The sequence below is a fragment of the Protopterus annectens genome, chromosome 13.part0 (assembly GCF_019279795.1).
Source record: "Protopterus annectens isolate FY-2018-M chromosome 13.part0, PAN1.0, whole genome shotgun sequence".
NCBI classification, from domain to species: domain Eukaryota; kingdom Metazoa; phylum Chordata; order Ceratodontiformes; family Protopteridae; genus Protopterus; species Protopterus annectens.
In genome coordinates, this window is record NC_056747.1 from 989,297,059 (window position 1) to 989,309,779 (window position 12,721).

The 12,721-nt window shown below is 41.3% G+C and overlaps 1 protein-coding gene across 1 annotated transcript in view; it reads left to right on the plus strand.

Moving 5' to 3' along the window:
• Window positions 1–12,484: 12,484 nt before the first annotated feature.
• Window positions 12,485–12,721, plus strand: part of LOC122788015 (keratin, type 1 cytoskeletal 11) — a 68,716-nt gene continuing 68,479 nt past the window's right edge. Inside the window, exon 1 of the mRNA XM_044054939.1 lies at window positions 12,485–12,721. This exon is cut by the window's right edge and continues 383 nt beyond it. Within this exon, the coding sequence (XP_043910874.1) occupies window positions 12,619–12,721 (103 nt within the window). The 5' untranslated portion in view covers window positions 12,485–12,618.

Sequence of the window (12,721 nt, forward strand, 5' to 3'; positions counted from 1 at the left end):
CCTACCAAGGGCTTCATTTAGAAGATGAGCCTTGGAAGGTGTGAGCTTTACTTTGTTTTGTAGTTGCACACTCCCACCCAACAACACTCAGCTCATTTGCTTGACTGATGGCAGTTACAGCCATTATATATAGAAGATAAATATGATTGTACTTAATTGTTGCAGTGGCAGGACTTGGTTGAAAATGGTCGTCAATGGAGTTTATCGCTATCAGTCACACACAGTAAAATCACAAAACATGAGAGTTTTGGAAGTCTTATATGGGCATGTTTGGGATGCATTAGTCTGTTTTGTGACCAGATTGTTCTGTATTCTCACTTCAACTGTCTATGAGGGCACTTTCTATATATTACAAATATGCAGGAACTGCATGGCTGTGTATTGTGCATATGTTTTCTCTTGTGGTTGATTACCATGACATGCTGCAGACAGGAATATTGATAATGTTCCCTTCTACCTTCAGATAAAAAAACAATCAAGGGTGGGTGTTATTTTGTCTAAACATATAGCAAGACATTGCTGTGTCTGGCTTGCATCTGTCATCTTGCAGCAAGGATGCTGGTCCCTAATCACCAACTGAGTGTAACATACCCATCATTCTTTATATGGCATATAGCCTGAATGCAGAAGTGAATATGTGATGTATGTACCTAAACAAGTGTATAAGAAAGTCTTCTGTTGGCTAGCTAATTTTATAACAAGCATATATACTCTGAACATTACCATCTTTGTTTTGCTGTGCTCACCTGTAACTTTTTAATTTCATTCATATGCTTTAGGCTAGGACATTTAGTACCCCCGTACTAGGCAAAAGGTTGTTACCTTAAAAGACTAATCTGTGGACCATAGCTGTCATGGCATTATGCCTAGCTATACCCATATCTTGCACTTGGAGATATATCAGAATTTGCACACCCTGCCCCTTCTCACATTGACTGGTTGTAGAACCCAGAGTCATCATTGTTAGCATCCAAATGTGATCATATAATGCATAGGACATTTAGTGTAGTATGCAAGGTGATACGATTGGTTACAATGCATGCAGAATGGGATGAGGAGAAGTTCCTTTTACCTTATTGATGACTGGTAGTAAGGTTCAACCACAGGTACTGCATTCTCATCATGAGAACTACATGAAGAACACAAACAAGGAAGGACAGTTCTTGTTTTAAAGAAAAGACAACAAAGATGCATTTTAAAAAGTTACATACTTTTGTTCTTAGCTGGAATAGGATAAAAAAAAGAGGTCACAGAAGACAACCAGATCTGGAAATGAAAGAACTTTGAAGGACGTGATCCTTAATACAAAAATAATACTACATTTATGGAGAGTAAGCCAAGGTAAATAATTTGTCTTTAACTGCTATTGTCTATGTTTTTAACATGCCCTATGCTTGACCTATGCCGAGGCCAGGCACTTTGAAATAAAATAATAATAATTTATAATACCATGGGAAATGTATACACTGTCTGATTATGTAGCATCACTGTAATGAATGAGATGAAAAGCCCTCTGCACTAACTTAAATAACTTTTCTGCACCTGTGGCTTGTATGCTTCTTTGGGGACTGTTCTGAACTGCTTTACTTTATGTTAACACCATAACAATTCACCATGGGAATCACTCTTCTTTGACAAGGAGAGTATTATGACAGATGTTTGAAAGAAGAAACAGAAGGTGACAAACCCATTTCAAGTTTCAGGTTTATTGTTCTTCTCCTGAACTTTTACTGTTAAATATTTATATAGAATATAAGAAAACACCATTATAAGAAGTGTATTAACAGATCTGGCACTTGCAGTTTAAGCTCATTGCTGAACTTCATTAATAATATACAATGAGTAATATAACGGGTGCATTTATGACCCTTTTCAGCCACAAACTGGGCCACAAAGGCAAGGGTAAATACCGTATATCTGGCCACTTTATAACTGCCAATCAACTAGCTTGTTTTCTAAACTAGGAGCACAAAAGACTTCCCAGAGAAAACAAGCAGACATTGTAAGATGATACAAGATCAATCAACACAGACAGTGAGCAGAGGTCATTACTGAAACCAATATCCTGGAGCTATGAGGCAGAGATCTTAACCACAAAGTCACCATGGTGTTCACCACCAGCTGTTATTATCTCAGCAATATAAGTGGACTTCCAATGCTATTAAACTAGTTTCTTGTCAGAGACAATGCTAAAGAAATTGAGTTTGAATGATATAGTTACACAGTTTAATGTAAAATTAAATCTAAAGAGTTTGGGTTTGAGCCATGCTCCATTTGAACTGTAACCTGCAATCCTTTGATGCCAGCAGTAAATAAAGTTTTCATCAAGCTTTGACTATGCAATTCCTATGAGGATGAGAAAAACTGAGTATTGTCTCTCCTATCACAGTAGTAACCCGTGTCTCAGGATAAACTGGGGTGACAGACATTTACATCTAGCCAAAAACATAATTTTGACAAATGGCTCACTGGGTAAAGAAACCTGCAGGTGATTCACTAAAGTGTACTGAAACTAGTATTCACAGATAAAGGACAAATGGATGGGTGGAATGTAATATATAAACCTCTGGTTACGTAGAAAAAAGAAGATGTGACTCTATACTAGATACGGCACTCATTCTTTTGCACTTCCACAACTAGGAATTACAGGAAGAGTGAGAAAAAGTAAACAAAATAAAAGTTATTGCTGACTAAATTAGGTACATTTACTACTGTATTCTATTCAGTAACAATAACCAGGAAGATCTGCCAAACACAGGGGATTGTAGTACCCAGTTCTTGGTCATGCCAGAAATGGACAGCCAGGCAGTCATACCATACATTTTTACAAGTACATTTAGCTGATCAACAAGCCTGAACCAATTATCAGCCGAAAGAGCTAGCTGCACTGTCAGGGAAGGATAAAGGCCAAACTATAGCCCAGGTGACCTGAATATGACTAGTGGTTCAGGCACCAACTGGAGCTGGTAGGGGAAGGGAGGAGTGTTGCAGCATTGCTGGCTCACCTCTATTGGGGTGGTGGTGACAGCACATGCCTGAGGTACAGAGCCTCATGGTAGAGTCCTAAGTAGAGATCAGAGACCATATCAAAGCACTGGTTTCTAGGGGAAGACCAGTCATGAGGGATTATGTCACTTGTGGAGAGCAGAGACTTGTCCTTGTTGTGGGTGGAGTGAGTGGCATGTTCAGATCATGTTGTACCCTGAAGCATGAGGTTAGAGCTAAATAAGAAAACCACCAAATGCTGCCTAAATGGAAGCTTCTCTTGACCAGCTATCATCCCAGGTGAAAAGCAAAATGAATGGGCCAGTTGGTGTATGGAGAGTGGAGTTTTATGGTCATCAGGCAACATTCCAGGACACCAGTGACGAACCCAGCACAATTTCCACAGAGCACCCTCTGGATTAACTGACTAGCACAGATTCATACAATAGGAAAAAAGGTAGGGGGATTCAAACTCTGGACTAAAAGACAAGCAAAATCTGAAGGTAATGCTACTCAATGCTAGAAGTCTAAACCTCAAAATGTACTCTCTCAAGGCACTCTTAAAAATGGAGAACATTGATATCTGTGTAGTAAATGAGACCTGGTTCGAGGGTCCAGAGAGCACCCCTGCAATACCAGGCTACAACTCTTACCACACTTTTCGGCCATCAAACCAGGACGGAATCACTAAAGGTGGAAGAGTGTCCGTATTCACCAAGGATATTCACAACACCAGGCTAGTTGCCCAACACAATGCATCTGAAAGTGTCCAGGTGCAACTAATACTAGGTAAGACTGCAATCCAAATTGTAGCTTGCTACAGATCCCTCACCATGCCCCAAGGTGATTTCAACTACCCTGCATTAACTGGGAAAACTACTCGTGTACCAACACCTTTGCCCAATGGTTCTTGGAATTCATAAATTCCAACGTCCTGGATCAATTAATCCTTAGTCCCACCAGGGGCTCCAATATCCTAGACCTGGTCTTTACCAACATGGGAAATCAATGCTCCACACCTATGGTCACCCCCTCGTTGGTCAGGTCTGACCATAAGCTAATCACCCTTGACATCCACATCCCACCCCCACCTCCCAGTAAGGGAACCTTCGTAAGAAACTTCTCCAAAGCCAACTTCATGCTACTCAAGTCAGAAGTGACAAACTTCATGACACTCATGCAGACGGGAACTGAAAGTTCGACTGCTGAATCCTACACTAAGGCACTGTATGAGCACATCCACTCGTGCATGAATTGTGCCATCCTCAATAGAACCAAGACACTCTCCTCCAAAAAAAGGAAGCCAATCTGGTGGTCCTTTGTCATAAACAAACTTTACAACAAAAGGAAGAAACTGTTGCAGAAAAGAGGAAAATCCCAGGATGCAAAAACTCCCTTACCAGCCTCAGTAAGAAGCTGAGATCCCTCATAAAATCCTCCAAAGCTAGTAACGAAAATAAAATTGCCAAAGATTCTAAAGACAACCACAAGGCATTTTATAGCTATGTCAAGAATCTAAATGGCAACGCTCAGATCTGCTCTGAGCTACAACAGAATGGCATTAAATATACTGATCCCAAGGATATTGTCAATATCCTGGCAGATTGATTCAGTGCAAACTTTACCCCTCCCCTCACCCCCTAAAGGGCCCAAAGCAATACCAAAAGATTGCCAAATTCCTGTAATAATGGCCACACAGGTAAAAACCCCACTTTTCAAAGCTAAGAATACAGCATCCATGGGAACAGACAACATCCCAGACTGTGTACTACATGAACTACAAAATGAATTGGCACCTCACCTAAGTGTCATGTTTAATCATAGCCTCACCTCAGGCTTCGTGCCCACTGAGTGGCACACAGCTACAGTTATCCCACTCCACAATGGGAGGATCCACCTTAGAATCGGGAACTACTGCCCAATCAGTCTGTCGAGCCTAATCTGCAAGACCACAGAATGCATTATCATGGAACTTATAAACAAATACATTGGCAACCTTCAAACACTGGACCCCATGCAGTTTGGGTTTGTGAAGGGCCAATCTTGTCTCCTGAACCTGATTGGCTTCTTCGAATCAATCTCCAAAGCCGTGGACAAGGGTAAGGTGGTCCACACAGCCTTCCTGGACCTTGCCAAGGCCTTTGACACCATCCCCCACTCTGGAATCATAGATAAACTTATTAAGCTGGGCATTAATCCCTATGTCACTCGATGAGTTGACAACTGGCTTACTGAAGGAACTCACACTGTAAAAGTAGCCGACTCCAAATCCAGCTCCAGACAAGTGACAAGTGGAGTACCTCCGGGTTCAGTCCTGGGACCGCTCTTGTTTGGCATCTACTTTTCTGAAGTACAGGCCAACACTAAGGGATGCTGGCTAACAAAGTTTGCAGATGACTGCAAACTGGGAGCCATTACTGAATCTCCAAATTATGTGGCTATTCTACAAAAGGGCCTTACAGAAACAGATGCTTGGTGCCAGAGCCATGGGCTCAAACTCAGTGCCAAGAAATGTATAGTTTTCCCTTTGGGAAAAAACATGTACCCGTGAATTACCACATTGGTGGCAGTACACTAAACATCAAAAGTGTGATAAGAGACTTAAGGACACAGGTGGATAGTGGTCTCAAGTTCGATAACCACATCTCCACAACAGTCAAGAAATCCTTCTATGTGGCACACCTCATCACTAACAGCTTTTAATCCAGAAAAAAGGAGGTCATTGTCCCTCTGTACTCATCCCTCATTAGACCCATTATAGAATACAATGCCCCATTTGGTATGTACCTCTCAAGACATCTGCAACAACTGGAAAGGCCACAGAAATACCTCACTAAAAGAATCACAGGCCTAAATCAGATGGCCTATGCTGACCATCTAAAAAAACTCCACCTATACTCTGTCGCATATCGTCTACTCAGAGGTGATCTCTGCTTAACATACAAGGCCATGTCAAACCCAGAGCTGTTGGACATGCTACACTTAAAGAAATCCCAGTCCCTCAGAGACACATACTCCGGGGATCTAAACCTTGTCATCACAATGAACGAAACATGCTGGAGGGATAGGTTCCTGACCCAGAGACTCCCCAGACTCTGGAATAGACTGCCCATACATGTCAAGCAGAGCGCCTTTTTGGCCCTCTTCAAAAGGAACCTTGATGATTGGATGGGAGATAGGAAATTCACCCCGGAGATCACGTCAGTCGCACTGCTAGACAGGGGTCCAGGGAAGTAAATACTGTGGGAAGAAATAGCCAGGGAATTGTTATGGCTAGGCTTGCATAGGCCCTAGGGCTGATACCTAGTACCAACCAATGAACCTATGAACATAAATGAGTAATAACTTATAGCCTTAATCCTCTGCACTAATTACTGGAAAGCAAAGGGATCTGAAAATCTTAATAAATAATCAACCAAAGAAAGAAAGAAAATAAACTCACATGCTTTCAGATTAACACTCTTTGGGATTTTCATTCTCTTTCTCATCAGCTGTTCTCAAAAATATTTGAAAAAAAGGAGGAAAATATTTTATCACCTATACATCAGCTTATTAAACTTGTATATACTGTTGGATGCTGTGGATGAATATTGTACCAGGTCGCTACATGAACTGGTAAATACTAAACAAATAAATCATTGGAGCATAGGAAGGGATTAGGCTATTGGCCCTATGGCATCTATAAGCCTAGCCATGTTATACCTTTGCTCCCTTATGGACAAAGATATATAGTCTATGTTTGCATGTGAATCTAAGCTCAGCATCTGCTGCCTCTGTCTAAGGGAGACATAAGTGAAATCCCCGGTGTACGTTTATGGTTTCCCATCCAATTGTCCAGGTTATGCTTAAATAGGGTCACTGAGGAACTCTGTTTTACACAAACTGGGAGTTTGTTCCAGAGGACTGGCGACCTCTGGGAGACATTTCTGCCTCTCCAGCATGTCCTGTTAATATTGCAGACTAGGTTAAGATCCCTAGAGCGAGTGAATCTTGTCCCATTGGATTTGCATATGTGTAGCAGTTTCATCGAAACAGGGTCTAATAACTACTCTGTAGTCCAGGCAAAAGCCACCTCTAAGCAGTCAATACAGGACTGAGTAAAGTGATATGGCCTTCAGTCTGCCCGTGTAGGTCATGTGCTGTAGGCCCTGAATTTTCTTGGTGAGAAACTTTTTCACCACTGGGTTTGAACTTAGGGGGGGTTGTAATTAGCAGGGGTTTCTCTTTTGCCAAAGGGGATGATAATGCATTTTTTTTTGCATTTCTTTAAGTCTGTGGCTTTGACACCAATCATTTGTCTGTGTAAGCCCATTTTGTAGTATCTTGACATCTTTGGGGTATTCAATGATTGTACCCAGTTTGCAGTCATCAGCAAACTTGGTAAACCATAGAACATCTATTTTCGCCTGGACTTCTGAAGAATAAATACCAAATAGTAGGGGACCTAGCACAGACCCTGTAAAACACCACTGTTAACAGGTCTGCTAGAAGAGTTGTCATCCCCAGTTCTGACTATGTGTTCTGTTTGTGAGGCAGTTAACAACCCATCAAGTGTAGCAAGGTGAGATTCTCAATGATGCTTAAGTGAGGGATTGTGTCAAAGGCATTGGTTAGGTTGTGATAGGTAGTATGAACTGCTTTGCCTTCAACAAAGGCCTTGGTGACATTCTCAAAGAAGTCCACCAGGTTTAGCGTGCAAGATCTGCCCTTAACAAAGTCAAACTTGGTCAGGTCACCTATATCCTTATTGATAAGATCCATGATGATTCCCTCCATGGCCTTGCAGATAAGGTTGGTTAGGCTTATGGGGCTATAGATCCCGGAGTAGGTTGAGGGACCCCCTTTGTGCAAGGGGATTACAGTTGCTGCTTTCCACTCAGCTGGGACAAAGCCAGTGCTTAGACTGAGAATGAAGACCATGCTCAGCGGTTCCACTAACTCCTATTTTAGACCATTTAATAGGCAGCCTGGGATGTTGTCCGGCCCCATATAGGCTGAGTTCTTGGCTTTGGAGAGTACTGCTATGACCTGCTGTCTGAAGATACTAGACAGAGGACTGGTGACAAGTATGTTATGGGGTATGATTGGTGGAGAGAGTGGGGTGAAGTTTTCACTAAACCAGTCTACTAGCAGGTTGGCAATGTCCTCAGGTTCAGTATAAGTGGTACCATCCACAGCTAGTTTGGTACAAAGCTGGGCCTTCCCTTTTAGATTTCAGACCTAGCTAAAGAATGCTTTGTGATTTACCTTAGCTAGGGATTCTAATTTAGTTTCATAATTAGCTTTAGAGGACTTTACAAGATGTCTAATCTTCTTGTTTATGCTTTGTAGGGAGTTCTTCCTTTGCTTCGACAATTCCCTCTTGTTTTTTGACAGCAGTTTCTTTTTCTTATTGTATAACCTATTTATGCTGGTTGTCCACCAGGGTGGCTTATTTTTCCATGAGGATCTTGATTTGATCCTTTCCGGTACGGCTGAGTCTATACATTTATATGGGTGTTCATACAGCACATTTGTGTACATCTCAGTATAGGAGTCATTGCTGTCAGTGCTGGCAGGGGGTCTGAAACTACTGATGCCATTGCTTGGTAGGCTATAATTTGCTTTGGTGAAATTCTTTAACCTTTCTGTTTCTGAGGCTAGGTCAGGTATAATTATTACTTTGAACAAGCCTGATTTATAATTGGACTTTGCCAGGGAGGGAGCCACACATGGGGTGGTGCAGAGTGCCCCCATTATGTTAAGGATGTTAGAGCCCCTTGTGGGGTGTTGACTATCTGCTCCAGAGCATTTATGTTAACAAAGTTGAGCAACCTTTGGGTGAGATTTGTGCTCATATATGTTACCCAATTGATGGAAGGTTAGTTAAAGTCAGCCATGACCAGGGTTTTTGGCTGTATTGAGAGTGATTCAAGTAGGTCCAGGTAGACTGTGTGGTTTTATTGGTTCATAGGTTCATAGGTTCATAGGTTAGTACTAAGCTAATTGCCCTTGCGAGCCATTTTAAGCCTAGCCAATTATCCCTTGTGAGACTCAAACCCTGCACCTTGTGCTTGCAAGGCAGACACCTTAACCATTAGGGACCTATATCTAACAATGACATGGAAGTGGGTCTTTCCTACAGTTTGTTGGACTTGGAGTAACTCTAGGGAGTCATACTATTTAACCAGTCTAGAGGTGTATATGTCTTTAATGAAGATAGCTACTCCTCCTCCCTTTTTTCACATTTATTGTGTGGTCTGAATGTGTGGAAGGCATTGTTGCCCTGCATGGCTGGTGTACTCACTGATGCCTTGAACCATGGCTCTGTGACCACGCAGACATCAACATCTTCCAGGGTGACAAGTGTTTCAAATGAGTGCAGGTTCTGATTTAGACTCCTAGCATTAAGCAGCATACCCTGAGTTTGTTCTGGAGGATATTTTTACATCAGGAATTTTGTTCTTATGACACTGCCTAAAAAGGTACTATGGGGGAGGCAAGTAACTTTGCCAGCAGCCTGAAGCCTAGAGGTGACAGGTAAAGACCATCTCTGGCAAAGCAGTGTGGTCTGTCGACCATATAATCCCAGGCTTCAGATACCGGATCCCACTAGACTGACACCAGAAGCTATGCCAATTGTTGAAGTCAAACATTTTTTGTTTCTATTGTGGCATCATCCAGGGTGAGGGAAGAATGCTGTTTATGGCTAGGGACATACCTGTCTGGGACATATAATCTGAAATCTCTATCATCTCTCTTCATATAGTTTAGTGAGGTACATTTCAAGTCATTCACTCCAACATGGAATATGACAGAGAAACAACAGTACTTCTTGTTGAGAAACTTGAGTGTGTGAGTGATTTGGTGGATCCTGGCACCAGACAGGCAGCTGACCATCACCTTCTCCTTGCCAAGCCTAATGAAGGGGACATCTTTGTGTCTCACTATGGAGACACCTATGACCAAGACATTTGGTTTATTGGGTGAAACACTGATGTGTGTGTTATTATGTGTGGTGGGCACTATTGGGACCGTATTGTGTGCAAAAGATTTGCGCTTGGGAGGTCTTTGCTCTTTTGGTATATTTCTAGTGAGTACCTCCAAGTATGTGGGTTAATGTGTTGTGTGCTTGGTATGTGTGGAAGGTGGAATGTGGGTGCAGACAACCTGCTTGGTATTTGATTTGTTGTTACGTGAGACAGAGAGAGAGAGAGAGAGAGAGAGCATTGATTCCAGATTCATAGTATAGATACATATCTCACATATTGTATTTGCATGTTTTAGGAGTAGTAGGTTGTCTGTATACATGAGGCAATTGCTACATTGCCTCAGGATGCCCATGTTAATCAGGCTGGCTGGAAAAACGGTGGGAAACTGGCCTTCCATTATGCCAGGAGTATTCTATAATAAATGGTGGAGGGTGGGCTAGATGGACTAGCTCCTCTTGTAGAACTAATAAAACTGGCTAACCAATGGAAGATTTAGTGATAGAAGCTTGTGCTGGTGCCTCAAAAAGCACAGCTGGGTTGCTCTCTGGGCAGCAGTATGCAACTGCATTGTGTGTTGAGCAGGAAGGAAGCTTAGTAGAGTTCCCTAGCAGTTATCCAGGGAAAATTTGACTTTTAAGCGTTTGCGTCTATATGAGACAGTGCTAACCCTGCCCCACACGCAAACGCTGTGTTTAAATATCAGTTCAGTGAAACAGTTTTCAAACAATCCAACCAACAGGAAAACCCAAGACTGAGCCTTGTTCCAACAATCCCAACTCAGATGAGTCCTTAACCACACTCTTCTGTCACAAGGGTGCAGGAGGACCCTGTTACTGTAAAATGGCTGGCTTCCATGCTCAGAAAATGCCAAACAGTCTAGGTTTTGCAAGTCTAAATCTAGTGTATACTCTAAATTGTTCAAGTACTGCAAATAGTGCAGAAAACACAGTCACAAACAATAACAACAGTTTAAAAGGAGAACAATGGGATTCTATTATTAAATGCTCAAATTCTCTGTCTTTTTTCTCCCTGTTTACTGTATTTGCTATGTATAAACAACAATGCAACATTTAAAATATTTTAAATTGACTGTTTCTCTCCAGTAGAACAATACTTTACTTTACTGTGGTGGTTTCACTTTTAAAAAACTTTTGTCCCACCCTGCTGCAGTCTCCAATTCACTGATTTCATCAAGGCCACTGAATACAGGTAATTTTCTGGCCATTTCCCTCGCCAAACTGACATCACCACTACCATCCTAAAAACCCACCCATGCTGTGATGTCACAGCTCCCTGGCCCTTCACCTACCCATACAGAAAGTAAAGGCTAGAACAAGTAAACAGTACATGAGCCAAGTCTCCTGCTGTGAGCTGTCAATCACAGCAGGTAACTTCTCAAATAACCCTTAGTACTTAGGGGATGGGAGATGAGTCAAAGTAGTACAATTCAGGCTTCACATAAAATGCAGTTTAGCCATTCTAAAAAGAAGCAGCAGTAAAAAGCACTTTTAAAGTCTGTTCTGTGGCATTTGCACTGTTTGTGTTTTAAGTAGTCACTGAATGGCATGAAATGTTACTTAAAATTAAATGACTGAAAGACAGCAGTGTATGTATATAAAATCAATGCAGTGACAGGAGCTTTAAGAATAGAGATGCCTGCATGATGTAATTATTACAGACAAAACACTGCATTATGGGATGTCTAGAGGCAGAGTAAACAATCAGAATTACTTCAAGATACCAGACTCCATGTAGTCAGACTCAGAAATTATGTATAAAAATCTGTAAATAGTCCTAGAATGGTGTTAAAATGTAGGAAACACCAAACCACGATGAATAAACATGTTTTTTGAGTCTGTAGATGCGTGACTAATAAAGTGACTTCAAAATGCATTACTACTTGAAACCTTTCCCCTTGTGATCTGAGAAGAAGTAATAAAGAACTTATATCATTTTTATCTGCAATTCTTGCCCTCTTGCCATCATTGTCTTTGTATTATACTAAGAAATGGAGTAGAGCAGGGAACAATACTGCTATAGCAAAAAGTGTGAGTCTCAGGGGGAGGAATCTTACTTTAATTCTTTTGTTGTCACCTTTTAATCAAAAATGTCTTTTCCCATAGCCCTTTTTAAGACATCTGCATAATGAGTGGCTTCCTTGTTTATTCACAAATAAATACAATGCATAAAAACTACTCTACCTTCTTTTCTAAATGACATTATTTGTTAACTTTTAGTTGATGCAGTATTCAGAAGAGCTTACAGCTTAACAGCTGCAGAGAAAGTCTTTTAATCTGAAATAAATACAATGAAAAACACATTTAAGCTGATGACAAAACAAAAAGGGAAAAAAAAAGCCTGCAGCAAAGGGACTGACCTATACTGAATGATTGTTTACATACGCCCTGTATAATATTAACTTGTTTAGAAGAAACCAAAACTACTGTGACTAGACAACTGGGAGTAGCTTGTTTGTTTCCTTAAGGGATACATTACTTTCTCAGCTGATCCCTTTACAAAAATGCTTCAGCAGGTTAACACCTATTCTCTTTGCTATATAAAGAGACAAAAAAGGTGAGGTGCAGATGCTGTTTCTGCTATTGTCCTCCGTGACTGGCCACTGCTTTTTGCTTGAATTTGTTCATTCTGCATTTCAGCTAGCATGAATTATTCTTCATTCTCAATCTCTCAAGGATCCCGGGTACCATCCCTCAGTGGTGCTCGGGGTTTTTCAGGCTATTCTTTAAAATCAGAGCTTATACCAC